General features: G+C 41.9%; 1 protein-coding gene across 4 annotated transcripts; it reads left to right on the top strand.

Moving 5' to 3' along the window:
* The first annotated feature begins 726 nt into the window (after window positions 1-726).
* LOC133243187 (rho-related GTP-binding protein RhoG-like) lies at window positions 727-17367 on the top strand. 4 transcript variants are annotated; one of them, XR_009735015.1, is made up of 6 exons: window positions 727-1034; window positions 1703-1799; window positions 6125-6224; window positions 6400-6457; window positions 14068-15861; window positions 16962-17367. XR_009735015.1 is itself a non-coding variant. In XM_061409748.1 (4 exons), the coding sequence occupies exons 3-4, from the start codon at window positions 6222-6224 to the stop codon at window positions 6988-6990; spliced, it is 594 nt and encodes a 197-aa protein (XP_061265732.1). In that variant the 5' UTR covers window positions 893-1034; window positions 1703-1799; window positions 6125-6221; the 3' UTR covers window positions 6991-11198. The 4 variants fall into 4 exon arrangements, 1 of the variants encoding a protein (XP_061265732.1); XR_009735016.1 differs by having other exon boundaries at window positions 730-1034; window positions 14481-15861; XR_009735017.1 differs by having other exon boundaries at window positions 892-1034; window positions 15783-15861.
* The last annotated feature ends 7290 nt before the right edge of the window (window positions 17368-24657 follow it).

Raw genomic sequence — 24657 nt, 5'->3', positions numbered from 1 at the left:
TTGAGCTATATGCCCAGTATCTATGGAAACGACATACCAATGGAAAACCAGACCCCCTGGATGAAGGAGCCTCAGGACTTGTACCTAGATGCTCCATCACCTAAAAGAATATACTAATTATCTCTGTAACGGAACAGGAACAAAGTCGTAAGTCCCATTATGCTTATAGGGGTATGACCATAGGCCTATTGATAAATGTCCACTGTTTAACTATCTAGGCTTATGACAGATGAATCATGGGTTAACTTTGATCATATCTCTCTTTTACCTTGTCCAGACTAGTTTCAAGGAATTTGGGGAGGTGGGTTTGAGCACATACACTTAAGGTATATAAGGTTTTCACAAAAACTGGTCCTTGGCTAAGAGGAGACTCTGCCTTGGGCCCCATGGTGTAACAAACTGCACTCCACTATCTGCATTGTCCTTCTGAGTGAGTTTGTTTCCCAGAATGCGTGGCTACAAAAAAATGAGTGAGCTGTATGGTATGTGAATTTATATCTCAATAAAGCTGTTAAAAAAAGAGTCTATAGTTTATGATTTCATTTATATAAAACTCTAGAAAATACAAACTTATATATGGTGACAGCTGCCTTAATTCACTACCACATTTTCTTTTACTGCTTCCATTTTTCCTAACACTTTTTCAATTCCCTGATTGCCTCTTTATGTTAATATTTGTCTTGAGAAAACACAGGTCTGCGGAGGAGAAAGTGGTCTCATTTTGCCACAGGAAATGTGAAACTTGGGGACTTCTGAACCGAGGAACTGGTATTGGGGTCCACATCACAGTGATCCTTGATTACCCAAAAGTGTAGTTTAAAAGCCAGTGGCTTGCAGACCATGCAGAGGGCGCTAGAACTCCATTTCCCAGGAGGTCTCAGGGCACAGGGTGGAGACTGCGTCTGACGACAGGGGTGGGACTCGGTCGCTGCCGGAATGATGCCCGGATCCCGCCTTGTTCGCCCAGCCATGAGAAACCTGGGAGGCTCTGTGAGCTGCGGTTGAACGGCGCTGGAAGACGACCGCTTTGCCAGGTAATCCTTATCGAGAACCACCCGCTAGGCGGGCCCCTCGATCGCTGTTTTCTCATTGAGTCTCCCCATCTCCAGGACGGTTGCCTTAGTGATCCACTTCCTTGGATGGAAGGGATTTGAGAATGAGATGAATTGTATATATTCGGGGGAGATTGAGCCTGCCCTTCCTATTGGGAAGCCGACGTTAGGCACTTATCTGTCCCAGGATCACGAGTCCAACCAGAGTTCCAGAACCAAGTACCCCTGGTGGAAAGGCTGCGAAGGAAATGCCGAGCGGGCTTGTGGTGGCTATGGATGGGTCACTACAATTGCGTCTCTGGTTTAAGTTTCCAGGCACAGGATAGTCTCCCCTGGCTCCAAGTTGGGGAGTGTTCACATGGCTTCCTTCGTCCCCGAGATTCTCGAAGTTGTCTTTGACTGCACTTGAACCAAAAGAATCACTCTTAAACGTGAAAAAGCTTCCTGGACTTAGATAACTAAGTTGCAGAAAGTAATAAATAAAAATGAGGGTCTTCTGAATTGTTTTGTTTCAGAAAGTTGCAGAGTGATTTAAAGTGAATTAGACTTCTAGAAAGGGGGAGACTTGGGGGAGAATGTGCTAGAAATAGTAATACTTTGAACTGCATTTTTGTCCTTACTGTGTCTTTTATGTTGTGTGTCTAACCTAGGAGAAAATTGACTGCTGAGCAGTGTACATCTGAAGAAGGATGCTTTGTCAGATGAGATTGGAAGATTTTAGAAGAAACTATAATTCCAAGGTTAAAAGTGAGTGCCTTCTGAGATGTTGGTCTCTGCAGATTGAGGCCACTTTCAGTTTCCAATCCTAGAGGCATACTTGATCTCTGAACTGAGCTGGTATCTACTTCACAGTGCTACTATGAAGCTTAAATAAGATATGTGAAAGTATTTTACACAATGCCTATAACAGGCTCTCAGTTTTTATTTTCCACTTGCTTCCTCATAGCAACTATTTCCTCTGGGCCATGCATTACTGTGTATTATTGTTTACCTTTTTATAAAAGTCCTGCCTTTACCATAAAACTATAAGCTTCTATCATCATTTGTTGTTTTTAACCCTATTTTGAGTCCCTCCTAGCAGTACATTGTGCATAGTAGTACCAGGGAGAGTGGGTGGATAGTGGTGGTGATGAGAGGAAATCTGTCTGTAGGGAGAAACCATTGTGCTGGATGCTGGAGCTGAAAGAAACAAGCTTTTCTCCTAACAGTGATAAACAGAATATTTGCCTTTCTCTTGTAACTCCTAGCCTTATCTCAGAGATCCCAGCCCTTTAAAAAGCATTGTTTTTATTTTCAGTATTTTTAACCATTTTAAAGTGTACATTAACTATATGCACATTTTTGTGCAACAGATCTTTAAAATTTTTTCATCCTGAAAAATTGAAACTCTATACCCCTTAAACAGCTCCCTATTTCCCCTTCCCCCAGCCCCTGGCAACTACTATTCTACTTTCTATGAGTTTGAGTATTCTGGATACTTCATATAAGTGAAATCATGCAATATTTGGCTTTTTGTGACTTTACTTCACTTAGCATAATGTCCTCAAGGTTCATCCATGTTGTAGTGTATGAAAAGATTTCCTTTCCTTTTGAAGGCTGATCTATGTATGTATGTGTGTGTGTGTGTGTGTGTATTTCTTTATATGTTATCCATCGATGTACATTTAGGTTGCTTCCACCTCTTAGCTATTGTGAATAATGATGCAATGAACATGGATGTGAAATTATCTTTTTGAGATCCTATCTTCATTTCTCTTGAATTATATTTTTTAGTATTATTTTTAAACTTGTTGACTATGGAGAAGTTCAAATATACACACAAGTAGAGAAAATCGTATAATGAATATGTGGGCTGGATAAATGAATCAGCTGTACAAAGCACCTCCCTCCTTTTGCTGAACCCCTCCCTTTCATTGAGAGTTTGCACCAGGTGATTATGTTTTGTTTTGTTCAGACCTGCGATGTTCTAGGTACATTTCATCATCTAGGCCTGCCGTCAGTGACTTGAGTGCCTATCTGCAGATCATTTTATTATAGATACCAGGAGTACTGGTAGATGTAAACTAGTAGAAAAGAGTGTAGTTGACTTTTCCTAGTTACAGAGATGAGGAGCTAAACTTAGGGTGCAAAGTGGTCTTTGTGCCTCAGAGTTTTTCTCTGGTTCAGTAGCCACCAACCCCCCCCTCCCCATCAGATGCACTGTTGTCCTTAAAGCAGTCACTCTGAATGGTACCTAGAGGAGGCTGGGAAGATGAGTCATACAGGCAGTAATTGCATTCAGATGCAAAAGAAATTAATCCAAACTGGGAAAGCCAAGGAAGTTTATTTTCAAGGAATGCGGTGGTGACTTTGCCCTATTTCTACTGTTGTTATTCAGTTGCTAAGTGTCCAGCTCTTCACAACCCCATGGACTGTAGCACGCCAGGCTTCCCTGTCCCACTATCTCCTAGAGTTTGCTCAAATTCATGTCCATTGAGTTGGTGATGCTATCCAACCATCTCATCTTTTGTTGTCCCCTTCTTTTGCCTTCAGTCTTTCCCAGCATCAGGGCCTTTTCTAATGAGTTTGCTCTTCACATCAGGTGGCCAAATTATTTCCATTGACTTTGTATGTTTGATCCTCATGTCTGTTCCTAGATGGAAAAAGACAGAGCTGATGGTCAGTGAATACTCTGGGATGGTTGCCTACTAGGCTCTGGACTTTTAGCTGTGGGACCTGTGCCAAGGAAAGGAAGACTTCTAGGGGGAATACCTCACTGGTCAGAATTGGCTGTGTGAGCAGAAAGCTATTCCTAGTGGGCCTGTGCAAAGCATACTGAGAGGGCCAACTTTTCTTTAAAGGAAGGTGAATTTGCTCAGTCATGTCTGACTCTTTGCGACCCCATGGACTATAGCCTACCAGGCTCCTCCATCCATGGGATTTTCCAGGCAAGAATACTGGAGTGGGTTGCCATTGCCTTCTCCAGGGGATCTTCCCGACTCAGGGATTGAACCCGGGTCTCCTGCATTGCAGGCAGATGCTTTACCCTCTAAACCATCAGGGAAGCTAAGTTTTCTTTACCTTGACCCAAAATGAAGTGTTTGGTTTGGTTTAGTTTTTGGCTATGATATGGGCCTAATAAGACAACAGGATGGAGGATATATCTATTCCTCTGAATTCCCAAGGTGAGAAACTGATTCTCAATTTTTTTTCCTGTGATCAAATACATATGATAATGTATCACCTTTCCTCCATGTTCTGATACTTGAAGTTAATGCAATGAGGATCAAGTATGAAATTAGGGCAGTAGTTAAGAAGCTAAAGAAAATGGAGTGCTATGGGGGCACTGACACAGCAGGACATTGACTGGATATGAATATGGGGGTGTAAACATGGATGTGTGCATGCTAAGTCGCTTCAGTCATGTCTGACTCTTTGCGACCCTACAGACTGTTGCCCGCCAGGCTCTTCTGTCCATGAGATTGTCTAGGCAAGAATACTAGAGGGCTTGCCATACCCTCCTCCAGGGTATATTCCCAACCCAGGGGTCGAACCCACATCTGCTATGTCTCCTGCACTGGCAGGTGGGTTCATTAACACTAGCACCACCTGGGAACATGGGAGCTCATAGTAAACATGTTCCTTGGAGATCATCTGTGTTTCATCATTAACTCGCAAGTACTCGATTCATGAAGAAATGGACAAGAATATAGTGGTGTTATAAACTGTAGTTTTACTCAGATAAGGACAAAAGGGATGAGGCAGAAGGGTTTGTCTAGCATTGTAATCACATTATAGAACTTTTGCCTTCCCCAGCAGAATAGTAATTTTTGTGAAGTCATAATAGCTTCTAACACTTTAATGAGTACTTCCTATGTGGCAGGCACTAATGAGTACAGCACATGCATTCTTTCATTTAAGCTTCAGGTTAAAAACTTGCCCAAGTTCACAGAGCTTAGGAAGAGAGGACTGGTTTTCGATTCCAGGTGATCTGACTTCAGAGTCTGCACTCTTAGCCACTTCTCTATATGGCTGAATCTGACTGGCCTACTTTTCTCTCCAGTATTTTGATGCCACTATGGTTTTTGCAGTAGTCATGTACAGTTGTGAGAGTTGGACCATAAAGAAGGCTGAGCGCTGAAGAATTAGTGCTTTTGAATTGTGGTGCTGGAGAAGACTCTTGAGAGTCCCTTGGACTGTAAGGAGATCAAACCCATCAATCCTAAAGGAAATCACCCCTGAATTTTCATTGGAAGGACTGATGCTGAAGCTGAAGCTCCAATACTTCAGTCACCTGATGCGAAGAGCTGACTCATTGGAAAAGACCCTGATGCTGGGAAAGATTGAAGGTGGGAGGAGAAGGAGGTAACAGAGGATGAGATGGTTAGATATCATTGATGGACATGAGTTTGAGCAAACTCCTGGAGATGGTGAAGGATAGGGAAGCCTGTGGAGAAGGCAATGGCACCCCACTCCAGTACTCTTGCCTGGAAAATCCCATGGATGGAGGAGCCTGGAAGGCTGCAGTCCATGGGGTCGCTGAGGGTTGGACACGACTGAGCGACTTCACTTTCACTTTTCACTTTCATGCATTGGAGAAGGAAATGGCAACCCACTCCAGTGTTCTTGCCTGGAGAATCCCATGGACGGGGAGCCTGGTGGGCTGCCATCTGTGGGGTCACACAGAGTCGGACATGACTGAAGTGACTTAGCAGTAGCAGCAGCAGCAGGGAAGCCTGGCGTGCTGCAGTCCATGGGGTCGCAAAGAGTCAGACATGACTGAGTGAGTGAACAAAAACAAACAACAGTTTTTCAGGAACAGAGTGTATCTTTGCTGAGACTGTAGCCACAGATCTGAAGTGAGAGCTGTCTTTCCTTTTGTTTCAACTTTGGGAAACAAAGGTTTCTTCTTTCTACACCAATTTTTAAAAATTAGTTAACATTTATTTAGTATCTATAATATTTTAGTAGCTTTGATACAGTGTATGTGAGGCCTTATGACAATATTGTAACCTTTGTATATAATAGTTTTTAATCTTGTGGGGCTCACAGTCCTTTTTGTGTCTGATGACAGTTTTGGATCTTCTTTCCAGAAAAATTTACCTATGCACATACACATAATATTGTGCACAACTGCAGAGGTGGCTTCTAGAATCTTCTGAAGCCTATCTTCTAGCAGCCGTGGACTCCATGGTAAGAACTCTTGCCCCATACAACCTTTCCCAGCTTCTGTGGTGTCAGGAGGCCAGGTAGTGGGTGGGGGGAGGGCCTTACCTCCTTTATTATCAGAGAGAAATGTTTATATAGCTTAGGTTCCCTAGATTAACCAAACGTCTATGAACATTCTTTCCTTCTCTCTCATACATAGGACTCCAAGGGAAGAATGCAGACGATCAAATGTGTGGTTGTGGGAGATGGGGCTGTAGGTAAGACCTGCCTCCTCATCAGTTACACAACAAATGCCTTTCCTGAGGAGTATATCCCCACTGTCTTTGACAACTATAGTGCCCAGACATCTGTGGATGGCCAGATTGTCATCCTGAACCTGTGGGACACAGCTGGCCAAGAAGAGTATGACCGACTGAGAACACTCTCCTACCCCCAGACCAATATCTTCGTCATTTGCTTTTCCATTGGCAACCCATCTTCTTATGCCAATGTGAGGCATAAGTGGTACCCCGAGGTGTCCCATCATTGCCCCAATGTACCTGTTTTGCTGGTAGGCACCAAGAGGGACCTGCGAAGTGACCTTGAGACAGTGAAGAAGCTAAAGGAACAGAGCCTAGTGCCCACAAGTCCTCAGCAAGGCACTTCCCTGGCTAAGCAGGTGGGGGCTGTGAAATATCTGGAATGTTCAGCCCTGATGCATGATGGGGTCCGTGAGGTATTTTTGGAAGCCATCCGGGCTGTGCTTTACCCTGCCACAAAGAAGAACACCAAAAAGTGTGTCCTCTTATAGCTTTTGGGATGCTGGTTGGGGACTGCACCCACAGAGAAAAAAGGGGAAATTCCCTTGACAGCATTTAGCATTGCCAGTGTGAGCCACTTATCTATTCTCCTAGAAACCCTAGGCTCCAGGTTATTTGGCTTTTGGAGGAATGAAGAGAGGCTAGTTTGTACTTGACTGCTTTGAAATTCAGTCTGAACCTTTTAGAGAAAGTTTGAAAGTGAGAGAGTGTGTGTCTCTCCTGTCAAAGTGATGAGAGGAGACGTCACCAGGTGTTCTTTTTGGCACTGGCCAGGCCACAACTAAGCAGATCAGCCTAGTACTGTTCTTTGTAGGCTTTTGCTTGACTGTTTGAAATCTAATTTCAGCTTTCCTGGATGTATTTACCATTGAGCTAGTACCTCACAGAAGGACAGGGTTCTCTATTTTCAAATCATTACCTGAAGCTTTCTGATATACTAATTTTTGGAAACCATTTTAGGTGTGATTCCTGGGTGTTCCCAGTGTTGACATATTCTTTCCATTCTTGAGATGAGACATTTTTGCAATAATGGTTAAGCAGCATTTCTAGAGTTCTGTGAGATCGTAACAGATGTTTCTTAAAAGCGTTCTATGGGCCTCTGGCCTTTTGAGATGGCTCACACTCACTCCATCTGTGGAGTGTGTTTCTCTCTTAATAAGTCTGCTTGTTACCTAAAACAAAAAATGGTTCTGTGGTCAAATAAGGCAAGAATCATTGATTTAAATAATGCCAAATAGTTTCTTTTACTGCAGGAAATTTTATAACTTTTAATAAGTATGCAATATTTCCCAAACTTATTTCACTGACCTTTTGTTTTTTGGTCCCATGCAGCACCTATTAACATCTTTGGGAACACAGTTTCAGAGATGCTGGGTTACTGGGGACTGGGTATTCCCATGGTGGAGACTTAAAAAAGCGTAACGTGGTCCTATTCTTTGTGATGTTTCCTTCTCTGTGCCTTTGAAAGGAATGTTTACCGGCCATGGCCTTGTTACTGATTCCTCTTCCAGTCCTCAGGAGGTGGGTTTGGCACTTAGTCATAACAGTACATTGTCTGTGGGATCTGATGTTCAGATTTGCTTTCTGATTCTGCTAGCATTCTGGGCCCTGTGAAGTGAAAAACTGTGTCTCTGAGGCTTCTGTGTGGCCCTTTCTTCTCACATCACCCTTCCACTGTAAGGAAAGACCACTGAAGATTAACCCTCTAAATGAAACCAATGAAACAACCAAACAAGTAAGATGTCCTGCCAGTCACCCTCAAGGGGTTCTGTGATTCCCTCTGAGACTTCTCTTCTGTTGTCATTCCTCTGAGCCATTACAAAGGCTACTCTGCTCTTTTCCTGTTCCTCCTCTGTATGTCTCCCTGTTTGTGTGTGTTCATCCCTGTGTGCCTTTTGAGTTTGCTTCAAGAGTGTTGGAGTATGTTGGGTTTCCAGGCCGAAGGGGCTGTCCTCACCCTTGTGGCAGTTTTGTTGGTTTTCCTCAGTCTGCTCTGGGGCGAGATGAGTTGACTTCTGTCTCCCCGTGGACCTGCTGATCCTTCCCCTAGCTGTATTTTTGACCTTCATTTGATATGGAAGGAAAACTTCTCTACCTGACAGATAGTGATCAGCAACTTCACCATGCACATGTCCTCTCATCCTGCCAGAATAGCATGGGATTTTTGAGAGTTTGGGAAATGGAGCTAAAAGGATCTCATACCTCCCCTTGGGGTGAGTGAAGTGCCTGTGCTTTGCTCTGTGATTGTCTTGCTGTTGCTCTTTGACAGGATAAGATCAGAGTAACCTCAAGCTGACTGAACTTCCTGGATAGGGTTGCCAGATAAAATAATTTTTTTAACCAATTTTTTAGTGTAAGTGTGTACCTTGTAATATCTGGGACATGCTTAACACTAAAAAATTATTTTCTGTTTATCTGAGATTCAAAGTTAATGGAGCATCCTGTATTTTTATTTGCTAAATCTGTTAACTCTACTCTTTGAGAATCTGGAACCTGGAGGTCAAGCAAATATCAAGTATTGATAGAACATAAAAGGTTGTATAAATACTCTGTTCTTCCTCCTTTTCTTCTGGTTTCCCTTTTCCCTCACAGTGCACTAAAGTGCTTTTTCTTTTTCCTTCATCACTGTACTCGCCACTTCACGCAATATTCCATTGGTGTGTATGTCTACAATGTTAATTGTCTGAAGCTGTGGAGGATCCAGGATGAATACTGTTGTCCAGCACTTGCCTTCTCAGTTCCAATGTACTGTGTCTATTTTCCAATGTGCAACTCAGGGTCTCCTGAGGCTGGCAGGGATTCTGTATGAGCAGTGTGTTAACTTGAAGAGGGTGAATGTGGCCCTCCTCAGCTAAGGCTCAATCAGATCAGTTCAGTCGCTCAGTCGTGTCCAACTCTTTGCGACCCCATGAATCGCAGCACGCCAGGCCTCCCTGTCCATCACCAACTCCCGGAGTTCACTGGGACTCACATCCATTGAGTCAGTGATGCCATCCAGCCATCTCATCCTCTGTCGTCCCCTTCTCCTCTTGCCCCCAATCCCTCCCAGCATCAGAGTTTCTTCCAATGAGTCAACTCTTCGCATGAGGTGGCCAAAGTACTGGAGTTTCAGCTTTAGTATCATTCCTTCCAAAGAAATCCCAGGGCTGATCTCCTTCAGAATGGACTGGTTGGATCTCCTTGCAGTCCAAGGGACTCTCAAGAGTCTTCTCCAACACCACAGTTCAAAAGCATCAATTCTTCGGCGCTCAGCCTTCTTCACGGTCCAACTCTCACATCCATACATGACCACAGGAAAAACCATAGCCTTGATTAGACGGACCTTTGTTGGCAAAGTAATGTCTCTGCTTTTGAATATGCTGTCTAGGTTGGTCATAACTTTCCTTCCAAGGAGTAAGCGTCTTTTAATTTCATGGCTGCAGTCACCATTTGCAGTGATTTTGGAGCCCCCCAAAATAAAGTCTGACACTGTTTCCACTGTTTTCCCATCTATTTCCCAGGAAGTGATGGGACCAGATGCCATGATCTTCGTTTTCTGAATGTTGAGCTTTAAGCCAACTTTTCCACTCTCCTCTTTCACTTTCATCAACAGCCTTTTTAGTTCCTCTTCACTTTCTGCCATAAGGGTGGTGTCATCTTCATAAATGAGGTTATTTATATTTCTCCAGGCAGTCTTGATTCCACCTTGTGCTTCTTCCAGTCCAGCGTTTCTCATGAGGTACTCTGCATATAAGTTACATAAGCAGGGTGACAATATACAGCCTTGATGTACTCCTTTTCCTATTTGGAACCAGTCTGTTGTTCCATGTCCAGTTCTAACTGTTGCTTCCTGACCTGCATACAGATTTCTCAAGAGGCAGGTCAGGTGGTCTGATATTCCCATCTCTTTCAGAATTTCCCACAGTTTATTGTGATCCACACAGTCAAAGGCTTTGGCATAGTCAATAAAGCAGAAATAGATGTTTTTCTGGAACTCTCTTTCTTTTTCGATGATCCAGCGGATGTTGGCAATTTGATCTCTGGTTCCTCTGCCTTTTCTAAAACCAGCTTGAACATCAGGAAGTTCACGGTTCACATATTGCTGAAGCCTGGCTTGGAGAATTTTGAGCATTACTTTACTAGCGTGTGAGATGAGTGCAGTTGTGTGGTAGTTTGAGCATTCTTTGGCATTGCACTTTGGAAAGTGGGGCTATTATCGTAATGTGGCCACTGTGGAAGTCAACTGGCTTCTGGGCACTGGGCCCACTGCCCTTGTGTAAAGTTACTGGGTTTTTCCAAAGACAGTCAAATGGAAGTGTATTCCAGTCTCATGATGTTCTGATTGATGCCACCTTGGGTGCTCACAGGACTTTATGGTTGAAAGGGGCTAGACACATGGCTGTCATCTGGGTCTCTGGGAACTTTCTATTTAGCTACTGAAATCTTTTAAATTAGCTTTTAATTTAATAGTGCCTCCTGCTCCTCTTTTGCCTGTCAAATTCACAAATGTAAGCCTGGGTTTGGTTTGGGCAAACTTGTGTTCTCTAATAAATGGAGGTGTGATCCACAAGTCTGAGTGAATGGTTTTGTTTTGCTCTGATTTAATAGTCTTAAGTATACACTGACATCTTGGTTTTTATATGTAATTTGTATGAAGACTAACTGCTAATATCACTTTTAAATTTTTCACAAGGAATGCTAATAAACTTTTCTGATTTTACTGGGTCTGTTGTTTTCTAAAAATCCAAGCAATTCCTCCCCACCACCCCTTTGTCTTGTGTGTGTGTTAATTGCTATCTTGTCCAATTCTGCAACCCCATGGACTGTAGCCCACCAGGCTCCTCTGTCCATAGAATTCTCCAGACAAGAATACTGGAATGGGTTGCCATGCCCTTCTCCAGGGGATGTTCCCAGCCCAGGGATTGAACCCGGGTCTCCTGCCTTGGCAGGTGGATTCTTTACCGTCTGAGCCACCAGGGAAAGTGAATGGTTTCTAAATGCTTTTCAGCTTGCAAAAGAAGAAATAACTGTAACTGTCATATTGCACATGGTGCCTATGTGTAACTGTACTTATTTTTCTACATCAAATAATCAGCATAAGGAATTGTCTGTCCTGCTAACACTGATTCTCTAGTTCCTGCCCACCCCTCACCTATTCATCTCCAGGATTTAGCTTCATATCCTGGTTTTCAATAATGACGGACCAGTGAGTTGCCTGTTGGTGATTTTTCTCACTTATTACATGACATTCAGTAAACAATTCTCAAGCTCTTATTGTGTTACAGGCTTGACTGTGCCAGGGGTAGGAAAGATTCTGCATTTAATGTCTTTTGCCTCTTCCACTTAGCTCAGGAAAATCTCCTCCTGTTTGTTTTAAAAATGAACTAAGGAATTCCCTGGTGGTCCAGTGGTTAAGACTGTGCTTTCACTACTGAAGGCACGGGTTTGATCCTCCCTCCTCCCACCAAAATACCTAATCTTGGCTGGCAACTGTAAATAATGCTGGTATACTAGTAAGTGCACAGGAAGAGCAAAACCATGTTTTTTGTTTTTAAAAGCCACTTTATTGAGGTATAATTTACATACTGTACAATTCACCCATTTTAACTGTACAATGTAACAATTTTGAGTAAAGTTACTGAGTCATGCAACCATTACCAAAATTCAGTTTGACAACATTTCCATCACTGCAAAGAGATCCCTCATGTGGTTAATCCTGTTCCCATCCCCAGCCTTTCATATAAATGGAATCAAATATGTGGCCACTTGAAACTCTTCTTTCATTTAGCAAAATCTTCTCAAGTTTCATCCATTTTGTAGCAAATATGGGTAGTCATTTCTTTTTATTACTGAATAATATTCTACTGTATGGGGTACACCATATTTTATCTACTCATAGTTGAGGGACGTTTGGATTGTTTCTACCCTTTGGCTGTTACAAATAATGCTGCTGTGAACCTTCATATAGGTTTTGTGTGGGTGTGTTTTCCACTGTCTCGGGTGTATACCTGGGAGTGGAATTGCTGGGTCATATAGTTCAGTTCAGTTCAGTCACTCAGTAGTGTCCTACTCTTTGCAACTCCATGAACTGCAGCATGCCAGGCCTCCCTGTCCATCACCAACTCCTGGAGTCCACCCAAACCCATGTCCATTGAGCTGGTGATGCCATCCAACCATCTCATTCTCTGTCATCCCTTTCTCCTCCTGCCCTCAATCTTTCCCAGCATCAGGGTCTTTTCAAATGAGTCAGCTCTTTGCATCAGGTAGCCAAAGTATTGGAGTTTCAGCTTCAACATCAGTCCTTCCAATGAACACCCAGGACTGATCTCCTTTATGATGGACTGGTTGGATCTCCTTGCAGTCCAACAGACTCTCAAGAGTCTTCTCCAACACCACAGTTCAAAAGCATCAATTTTTCGGCTCTCAGCCTTCTTTATAGTCCAACTCTCACATCCATACATGACCACTGGAAAAACCATAGCCTTGACTAGACGGACCTTTGTTGACAAAGTAATGTCTCTGCTTTTTAATATGCTGTCTAGGTTGGTCATAACTTTCCTTCCAAGGAGCAAGCGTCTTTTAATTTCATGGATGCAATCACCATCTGCAGTGATTTTGGAGCCCAGAAAAATAAAGTCATATAGTAAATTAATGCAAATCACATTTTGAGTCAAGAATGGCATCTTTAATATTTATAGTAACTGAAATCCCCTTCCACATTCTACAAGTCTCTACCTCATTGAACCTGCTTTTCCATAAGCACAAGATTCAAGAGACTATATAAGATACATTAAAAAGCATTCCACTTTGCTTTTTTGTCTTATTAGTTAGGCAATAGTATTCTATTAACTTTTCATTACCAAAATGCATTTCAGCTACATGCAGGTTTTGGCAGACTTGTCATCTGGTCTAGAAATACAACTACTATTAAAATATTCCAGTCTCCTCCTGGGTTTATTTTCTGTTTTCCTCTCTTGTTCTGAACCAGACCAACATTTGTCTCTGAAAAAGAAAAATTCCACGGAATATTCATACAATGAAGTAATACATAGACATAAAAAAACCGAGGAAGAGTGCTATTAAGTGGTACAGTGTGGTTTCCAGACTATATTAGTAAGTGAAAAAAGAAGCAAGGTGAAAAGAATATATATAGTATGCTATCTTTTGTGTTTAACAAAAAAAAAGAATATATACACTCATTTGCATATATTTGCCGAAAGAAACACAGAAAGTATAAATAGTGAATTATGCTGTACACCTGAAACTAATGTGTTAGTGTCAATTATACTTCAACTGAAAAAAAAAAAAACAGGAAGGATAAATAAGAAATTAATGAAAATGGGTACTTATAGGGAGTGGGTGGCAATGGGGCACAGGGCATGGGAGCAAGACTTGTCTGGCAATAGCTTTTTATATAGTTTTGACTTTGATCCACATGAAAGTTTACATATTTTAAAAATAATGTATCATTTTTACTAAAAAGGATGATAAAAGCAAATCCTAAACTTGAATATAAATGGAAAAAACTCCACAGAGGAAAAAAAATGATTCATGTAATTTAAAAAAATTTCTTTCCTATTTCTGGCCAGGATGCAAGGCATGTGGGATCTTACTTCCCTGACCAGGATTGCACCTGTGCCCCCTGCAGTGGAAGCATGGAGTCTTAACCACTGGACTGCCAGGGAAGGCCCTGATTCACATAATTTTTAAGCATAGTACACTGTATATCCTTAATAGGATATAGTCTAAGGACAGAAGACTGCAAAGAACTTCTGAACTTTACTTAGGCTAATTTTTGGTAGTGGTATTGGTCTTATAATTCTGAAGAGTATGTATATATATATATATATATATATATATATATATATTGGTGTTGGGGACCAGAGTTTTCATTGTAAGAGAAGCAAGATACAAATATGAAATGGGGGAAGACAAGGGAGGACCCTGTGGTGTTAGATTTGAATTGAAGGTATTATTATAAAGTCATTTTTTTTTTTTTTAGCTCTCTCCACTGAAAGGGCCTAAAAGCGATGATGCCCCAGTTTCTAAACACCATTCCCCACTAAAAGGAACCAGGGCTCCTTGGACAAATAACGTGTACCAGGTTCAGGACAGGGAATGCAGAGTGATCCTGGAACATCTTGTGTCAAAAAGCAAAGAAGTGCTCAAAGACTAATGGAGTCATGTCAAAAGGACACAGGAGCCAGAGTGACAAATTTGGAACAGTTTGAGGATCAAAAAAGGAAAATGATGGTGTTAGACTGTAACACATTAAAATAAAAATGCAAGGAGGTAAGAAAAGGGAAAGTTCTGCTTTACTGAGTAAGTCCGATTAATAAATGTAGAAGGAATTAAGAATTAGAAAAATCACCCTTTGGCACTCGCACTCTCTGTTGAGTCCTGCCCCAGGCCACAGGTGTGAGGCCACCAAAGCCTCAGCAGAGCCCAGAATCAAGGTCACCTCCAAAGCTGACTGAACCCCTTTGTAACCTTGCCAAGAGCCCCCTGATCATCACTAACAAGCTTTCTGACTCCCAGTTAAGCAAAGATGCCCACTCCAGTAAATACTCTATAGTGTTCCAATCAATCACCTAACGTCAATCTTCTAGCAGGAATTTTGTCTTGAGGCTATCTGTACAAATTGGCTATTAACCTATGAAAAAACCGTCAACTCTCCCTGGTCTGTCAGAAGGTCTGCCTGCTTCACTTGCAGTGCCCACTTTATCTCTGTTCTTTGTTAATAAATTCACTCCCTTCTGAAATTCTTTTCCAACCCGCACTTGGACTGTCTCAACATTTGGTGGCCCGTACAGGGACTGCTCTCCCCGTGAGAGAGCCCCCACTCTCCTTTCCTCTTTCTTTTCTTTTGCCTTGAGCCCTCTGCCAACAGGCAAGTGGCTGTGGAAGCAATTAAAGAACTCTGCCAGAATTACTCTCTGGTGTGTTCCAAACGCTCCACTGCCCACAGTACCCCAGTAGCTACCACCCAAGTGGGTGAGGGCTCTCTTTTCCTTTTTCCTCCTTCTCCCTTGAGCTGAGGACCAGGCCAATAAAACTGTGCAGGCACAGGTCAGGCACTTAAAAGCCACTAGAAAAGACTCCCATGGCAGGATAAGGGGGTCATAGAACAGACCAGGCTACCAGAGCATCTGCCCTCAGCAAGACCATTTCTATGCACCACATTAGGCACGTATCGGTTCAAGCAAAACACAGCCCATTCCCCAGGCCACCGCCTTCCTGGCAGGACTATAAGGTGGATTCCTCAGCCTGTTTTCTCTGTCTCTCACTTTCTTCTCTCTGTCAGGATTAATTTACAGGAACCTAGGAGCAACCTCTGAATCATCCTAGAGAGTGCCTTCCATGTTTCAGGGAATTGCTAAAAGGTGAGTCACTGTTGGTTCCGGGAAAGTCTTTTCTGTCCTTTCTGGCCCTAGTCACCACGTGCATTTTCACACTGTTTGTGCCTAGGCTTGTTCCTAGCCACAGGGTTTTGTGCCACTCTCTGTCACATGTTCAGGGGTCACCTCTAACTATCAGACACAATTGTTAGGACAGTTGGCCATTAGCCACACGGTGCCTTGTTGCATGCAGAGGGTTCATTGGGACATGCAGGACTCTTTCTGTGGCCGGTGAACTCTCAGTACCCCCATTCCAAGAATGGGCTCAGGTATGTCTCAAGAACCACCTTCAGACTCACCTCTGGGTTGTGTTCTCAGGACCTGGAAAAAATTTGACCCTGGAAATCCTAAAAAAGAAAAGGCTCACATTCTTTTGCAACAAAACTTGGAGCCAGTACAAATTGGGGAAGCAAGAAAAATGGCCTCTGAATGGCACGCTTAAATTATAACATAATGCTCCACCTTGACCTCTTTTGCTGTTCCTTACGCTCAAACCTTTATGGTACTCAGTCAGAATCTGGACCTAAGGGATTCATGCCACATGTCTTTCTGTTGCTGCCCTATCCCCTCATTCCCCCTCTGTCTTTCCCTCTCCATCAGATCTCCTAGCTCAGGACTTTCTCCTAAAATCAAAAGCCAGGAAAAAATTCTCCTAACATTCTAAAGAATCCCTTTCTAACTCCTCCTATCTCTAGGGGTGGGGGTGGGCGGGGGAGAAGAAAGTGGGAAAAGAAACAAGCTTCCCCTAATCCTTCAAGTTCTCTTACTCCTTCAGAATCTTCTGATCAAACTAAGATCCCACCTCCCCAGAGAAAAGAGTCCCTGCGGGGACACCATCTTATCAGTCAGTCTGCCCCTGTCATCAGAGCCAATTTGAGAATTCTAATTTAAATTTAGCTATGAAACTATGACTACAAAAAGGAGAGATGACATTTTTGACACTGGATGGCCATGATATTCTTTAGACCCGGGGAAAAAACTGGTTAAAATGAAATCTTTTTGAAATTATAAAACTGGTTCTTTTTGTATGTGCAATTAATTAGGAAAAAGCTGGCTTATTAAAATACCTTTTTTTTTTTTTTTAGAGCTTTGACCCTACCTGAGAAAACAGAAACATGCCTAGGAAAAAAAACCTGAGGTTAACGCCTATCATGTCCTTGAGATACAGAGCCCACTCTGCCTGAGACTCCAGCTGTGAGCAAATTAGTAGAACTTCAAGCCAAGGAGAAAAAAGGGCAAAGAGACATTTTAAATCTGAAGCGAAACTGTGAGATCTCAGTCCAGATTTATGTATGTCTCAGTGTGTGTCTTTGTCTTTGAATAAGACGGCTGAGGTTATTTTGTCAATGAGCTCTATTTAATTGGCCTAAAGACAAGTAAGTGCTTATAAATAAAATAATTCTAAATTCAAGAAAAATGAAACTAAATGAATTTCAGATTCATGTGAACTGGGAAATATTCACTATTAAATTAATACCTGGTATTAACATTTGTTAATGTGATTAATATAGATGTATCTTAAGAACTCACTGTGAAGAAACTTTTAAGGAAAGAAAATGCAAATAATGTAAGAGCTTTGGGTGATTTATGTTTACCAATCTACAAAATGATGATATAAAGGAGAATTCATGGTTGCTGAAGGAAAGTATGATGTGTGTTTTTAAGAAAAAGGTATAATGAATGGAATTTCATTCTATTAAGGGAAAATCAAGCAGGGCAAAGGCTAATAGTTTTGCCAAGAGAACGCACTGGTCATAGCAAACACCCTCTTCCAGCAACACAAGAGAATACTCTACACATGGACATCACCAGATGGTCAATACTGAAATCATATTGATTATATTCTTTGTAGCCAAAGATAGAGAAGCTCTATATAGTCAGCAAAAACAAGACTGGGAGCTGACTGTGGCTCAGATCATGAACTCTTTATTGCCAAATTCAGACTTAAATTTAAGAAAGTAGGGAAAACCACTAGACCATTCAGGTATGACCTAAATCAAATCCCTTACAATTATACAGTGGAAGTGACAAATAGATTAAAGGGATTAGATATGATAGAGTGCCTGAAAAACTATGGACAGAGGTTTGTGACATTGTATAGGAGGCAGGGATCAAAACCATCCACAAGAAAAAGAAATGCAAAGGCAAAATGCTTGTCTGAGGAGGCCTTACAAATAGCTGAGAAAAGATAAGCTAAAGACAAAGGATAAAAGGAAAGATATACCCATTTGAATGCAGAGTTGCAAAGAATAGCAAGGAGAGATAAAGCCTTCCTCCATGATCAGTGCAAAGAAATAGAGGAAGACAATAGAATGGGAAAGACTAGAGATCTCTTCAAGAAAATTAGAGATACCAAGGGAACATTTCATGCAAAGATGGGCACACTAAAAGACAGAAATGGTATGGACCTAACAGAAGCAGAAGATATTAGGAGGCGGCAAGAATACACAAAAGAGCTATACAAAAAAGATCATCACGACCCAGATAATCAGGATGGTGTGATCAGTTACCTAGAGCCAGACATCCTGGAATGCAAAGTCAAGTGGGCCTTAGGAAGCATCACTACGAACAAAGCTAGTGGAAGTGATGGAATTCCAGTTGAGCTATTTCAAGTCTTAAAAGATGATGCTGTGAAAGTGCTGCACTCAACATGCCAGCAAATTTGGAAAACTCAGCAGTGGCCACAGGACTGGAAAAGGTCAGTTTTCATTCCAATACCAAAGAAGGGCAATGCCAAAGAATGCTCAAACTACCGCACAATTGCACTCATCCCACATGCTACCAAAGTAATGCTCAAAATTCTCCAAGCCAGGCTTCAACAGAACATGAACTGTGAACTTCCAGATGTTCAAGCTGGATTTAGAAAAGGCAGAGGAACCAGAGATCAAATTGCCAACATCTGTTGGATCATAGAAAAAGCGAGAGAGTTCCAGACAAATATCTACTTCTGCTTTATTGACTACGCCAAAGCCTTTGACTGTGTGGATCACAACAAAGTATGGAAAATTCTGAAAGAGATGTGAATACCAGACCACGTGACCTGCCTCCTGAGAAATCTGTATGAAGGTCAGGAAGCAACAGTTAGAACTGGACATGGAGTAACAGACTTGTTCCAAATCAGGAAAGGAATACATCAAGGCTGTATATTGTCACCCTGCTTATTTAACTTACATGCAGAGTACATCATGAGAAATGCTGGACTGGAAGAAACACAAGCTAGAATCAAGATTGCCGGGAGAAATATCAATAACCTCAGATATGCAGATGACATCACACTTATGGCAGAAAGTGAAGAGGAACTAAAAAGCCTCTTGATGAAAGTGAAAGAGGAGTGAAAAAGTTGGCTTAAAGCTCAACATTCAGAAAACAAAGATCATGGCATCTCGTCCTATCACTTCATGGCAAATAGATGGGGAAACAATGGAAACAGTGACAGACTTTATTTTTGGGGGCTTCAAAATCACTGCAGATGCTGACTGCAGCCATGAAATTAAAAGATGCTTGCTCCCTGGAAGAAAAGTTATGACTAACCTAGACAGCATATTAAAAAGCAGAGACATTACTTTGCCAACAAAGGTCCATCTAGTCAAAGCTATGGTTTATCCAGTAGTCATGTATGGATGTGAGAGTTGGACTATAAAAAAAGCTGAGTGCCGAAGAATTGATGGTTTTGAACTGTGGTGTTGGAGAAGACTCTTGCGAGTCCCTCGGACAGCAAGGAGATCCACCCAGTCCATCCTAAAGGAAATCAGTCCTGAATACTCATTGGAAGGACTGATGCTGAAAACTGACTCATTTGAAAAGACCCTGATGTTGGGAAAGACTGAAGGTGGGAGAAGGGAATGACAGAGGATGAGATGGTTGAATGGCATCACTGACTCAATGGACATGAGTTTGAGTAAACTCTGGGAGTTGGTGATGGACAGGGAAGCCTGGCATGGTGCAGTTCGTGGTGTTGCAAAGAGTCGGACAGGACTGAGCGACTGAACTGAACTGACTGAAGGGAAAAAGGAAGTAAGTCTGAACTTACTGGTGGCTGTTCTCTGAATGGGCAAATAAAGTGATAAATACAGAAAGTGAAAGAAAGTTTTGTGAGAAGTGGACCCCGAGAAGAGAGTTTTGTGCATGGTACAAGTTTCTTAAGACATTAAACTGCCTTTGAAATCTTTTATTGTTACTGTGCCTAAGTGAATAACTATTATTTCACAGTGAATATAAGCTGGTACCAAACTGGAATTTGGTTTCTCTCCTTGTTAAATGAATAAAGTTTTCTTAGAATGCAGCTTTTTGATAACAGACTATGTAAATTCCCTTGCCTTTAAGTGATTTATATTTGTTTTTAAAATCTTTTGTTACTTTGGTAAACTATTATTTCACAATGATCTATGAAGACTATGGCACACATAGACAAAGCTCATTCCACTTCTACAAAAATTAATCCCTCATCGACTGCTAAATTAGGGAATTTAAAATGGATAAACAATGGCCGTAAATCAGAGTTATGGGAAATCTGCTTGGCTTTTCCTGGCTCCCTGACATACCTCACTTATATTTGATGGGATAAAGTCTTTCCTAACTTCGGGGTTAATGCTCTCACAAAAGAGGAAAAAATGTTTAAAAATGTGCTTTGCACTTTGGGTATACTTTCTACAATCTCCAGTGATCAAGGCACACACTTCACTGGACAAATCATATCATCATTAACAAAAACTTTTCAAACTTCTGAAAACTATCACTGTCACTATCAACCTCAATCATTAGGCAAGGACAACAGAAGGAAAACTAATTACATGGGATTAAATAAACTGCTAAATATGATTACAATTCATGACTTTTTGTCTGACATATTACTAGCTTCTGATCTTTGTTTCAGATATCAAGAAGCTTTTCTCCTCAAGCTACTTATGGTTTAAAACAATTTGGTAATCTACACCTGTGGGTAAAATTAAAACATTTTTCTTTTCTCTCTGCCTTGGCCCTCTAGAAATTGGAGACACTTGAGTTCTGAATAGATTTATCAGGTAAATAAAAAGATTGTCTCCTGACAAATATAGACATCTCAAAGTATAGTGGGGACCTCTAGAAGAAAAAACTCCACCTCGACAAAAACTGATGACAGGCCTGTGGCATCTGTAGTCAATGGACCAAATTTATTTTAAAAACAAATTAGTTTTGGCTGTGTTTAAAAAAAATGGGAATAATTTTAGAAAAAAAAATATTTCACTGAATATTAAATTCTAGTTTTGTTAGTTAAGGTCTGTGTTTACTGAAAATTCACTTCTCATTTAGTCCCTTGCTGTTATGTTATACTGTTACAAGATAAAACTCAGATGCTTCATGATCTACAACCAGCAGATTAACATCAGACTAAGTCAGACCACATGGTATATACTGGACTACACCTAAAAAAAGTTCTTTAATTCTTACTTGTGAACTTACTATTACTGCAAACTATATTATTTTCTATATTGCCAGTTTTATAAGACTATTCTCTTACATTACCAAATGTGTGACTGAGCCTCTAATAAAATGATACATAGTTCCATATGAAATCAATGATTGTAATAATGTAACTCTAGATGGGAAGAAGTAACAAGAGGGAGTATTTTCCTGGACTGTAACAGACCATTAGTAACACAGATAAGGTCCAGGACTTTTGCTACTTTCATGGCTTAGTCCAGTAACAGAACATTGAGTGGCCAATCAAAATGTCTTCACTAGACTTGGGAATGTGCCTTCCTAGCAACGTGGGACAAAATGATCATAAAATGCCCCTAAACCAGTGGTCAAATTTAAGGCAATGAAGGGGCCCTGCCAACTGAAAACTGGCACTTGCCATCTGCCTCTACAAAGAGTAAATCAGGAGCCACTCCAGTTGCTGACTTTCAACACCCCCTCAAAGGAGTTCAGGGTAGAAATCATGAATGAGGCATTCTGTGCTCTGGGGAAAACTGGCAGAACAGGCCTCAGATTGTTATATATTTTCAAGAAAAGATTTTCATGAGCCCAAATTCTTGCATCTTCTCATACCTAGAGAAATACCAACATCACAAGCCAACATCTAGCCCTGGTTCTCCTGGCTAGCCCCTCTTCTAGGCCCCTTAGCAGCTTTTCTACTTCTATTCATCTTGGGGCTATGTATCTCTAACTTCCTGTTAAGTTTGTTTCTTCTAAAAAATGGTAAATAAATCTCCAGATGGTACTACAAGGATATAAGCTGGCTGACATATGGATTATGTTGGAACAAGTGGTCTTGTCATTCCATGGACTCTCATCTTCCTCCATATGTGCACCCTGACAGAGAGTGGGCATCAGGACCCAGACCCCATGATGCCCCTGTCCAGCAGGAAGAAGCCAGAGCAGTCTCCACCCCTTTTCCCAATGACCTGTGTCCCCATGTCCCGCGGAGATAGGCAGGTAGTTAGACATGAGCAGGGTGTTAAGGGGCCAAAGATCTGGCCCATTAATAAGAAGGGGGGAATGCTGAATCCTGCCCTAGGCCATAGGTATGAGGCCTTGCACCAAGGCCTCAGAAGCAGAGCCCAGAACTAGTCACCTCTGAAGCTGACTGAGCCCCTTTGTAACCTTGCCAAAAGCCCCCTGATCATCAGTAACAAGCTTCCTGACTCCCAATTAAGCAAAGATGCCCACTCCAGTAAATACCCTATAGCATCCCAGCCAATCACCTAACATCAACCTTCCAGCCAGAATTTTGTCTTAAGGCTATATAAATTGGTTATTAACCCATGAACACCGTCAACTCTCCTTGGTCTCTGTCAGGAGGTCGGCCTGCTTCACTCATAGTGCCCACTTTTATCTCTCTTTGTTCTTTTTTTTTTTTTTTTTTGAAGTTCTTCTTCCAATTTTATTTTATTTTTAAACTTTACATAATTGTATTAGTTTTGCCAAATATCAAAATGAATCCGCCACAGGTATACATGTGTTCCCCATCCCGAACCCTCCTCCCTCCTCCCTCCCTCTTTGTTCTTAATAAACTCACTCCCTTCATAAATGCTTTGTCTGGAAATTCTCTTCCAACTGTGTTCCAACTGCCTGAACACTCTCCTAATATAATTGATTCAGGGAAGGATCATCGACAGATGCTACAACCTTTGGGTGTAAGGACAATGGGGAACAGAACGTTCATACAATTTCAAAGTATCACCCCCATAGATTATTTACTAATTACAAAAGGCAAAATGTCCCATTGCAATGGAGAGATCTGTTGGGCACCACTTTCTTGAAGTGCTCAAGTTTAGCATTATCAACATTGGGACAACCTGACATTGTGCCTTCTGATAGCCAGTAAGATATTTAACCAGAATCACTTGGAAGAAAAGACTACAAGAATTCATAGTATAGCATATTTTCAAGACAATTTCCCTGGATTCTTTCAAATAGGTAGTGTCATGCAATACAAAGAAAAATGCTGGTGGATTCTGAATTCAGAGGCTAAAGATTAATGCAATGCATGAACCTTGAGTTGATCTCGGATTGAAATGTAAAATGCTCCAGTTAAGACAACTGAGGAAATTTAAATGTGGATTTTATGTTAAATGATATTGACTTAACGTTAAGTTTTAAAGATGTGCTAATAGTATTATGGTTAATGACAGAGGATGAGATGGCTGGATGGCATTACCAACTCGAAGGACATGAGTTTGAGTGAACTCCGGGAGTTGGTGATGGACAGGGAGGCCTGGCGTGCTGTGATGGGGTCGCAAAGAGTCGGACACGACTGAGCAACTAAACTGAACTGAACTATGTAGAAAAGTGTTAGTCACTCAGTCAAGTCCGACTCTGCAAGCCCATGGATTGGGACCCACCAGGCTTCTCCATCTATGAGATTTTCCAGGCAAGAATACTGGAGTGGGTTACTGTTCCTTTCTCCAGGGGAACCTTCCCGACCCAGGGATCAAAACCTGGTCTTCCGCATTGTAGGCAGACTCTTTACCGTCTGAGCCACTAGGGAAGACTATTTTTAGGGGTGAAGAATCACAGTATCTGTAACCCACATTCAAATGGTTCAGGAGAAAAAAAAAACTAGCAAAATATTAAAATCGTGAATCTAGGTGAAGGTTCGGCTGTTCATTTTTCTCATCTCTTACCATCTTTTTTTCCAAAAAAGGAGGGAAGGAAATCTATTTTTATAAGGGAATGTCAATTCAAAACAACTAACTTGCACTAGTGCCTTCGGCACAGTGCGATACACAGCCAGTTTCTCTTTGGGACGGTGCAATAAAGGCGCCAACAGAGCAGACGGGAAGAACGTGAACGTGCGTGCTCAGTCGTGCCCGACTCTGCAAATTCTATGGGCTGTATCCCGCCAGCCTCTTCTGTTCATTCCAGGCAAGTATACTGGAGCGGGTTACCGTTTCCTCCTCCAGGGAATCTTCCCAACCCGGGGATCGAACCCACGTTTCCTGTGTCTCTGCATTGCAGTCAGAACATTCTTTACCACTAGAGCCATCCCAGAAGCCCACAGAACCGAAGAAACGGTTCTAACGCTCATTTCCGTGGCAACGAGGAAGTGGGTCACGTGATCCACGAATCGCCTTCTGATTGGAGGAAGATCCGTCGCTCTTCCCCAAGGTACTGAGACAGCGCCCGCGCAGATTAGCAGAGGGGGGAGGGGCCAAACAGTCTCTTCGACCAACGGTTTTTCACAGATCCAGCCTCCTGATCGCGTATTGTCCAATCAAAAGCCCTTAGTAACGTAGTGTTACCAATTCTCCTTTTCTCATAGGACGGGCGGTCTTTCCGGTTCCTTATTCGGCTTCC

This window comes from Bos javanicus, chromosome X (genome assembly GCF_032452875.1).
Source record: "Bos javanicus breed banteng chromosome X, ARS-OSU_banteng_1.0, whole genome shotgun sequence".
Classification (NCBI taxonomy): Eukaryota; Metazoa; Chordata; class Mammalia; order Artiodactyla; family Bovidae; genus Bos; species Bos javanicus.
Note: the sequence above shows the minus strand (reverse complement) of the source record. Positions and strands in the feature narration are given on the sequence as shown.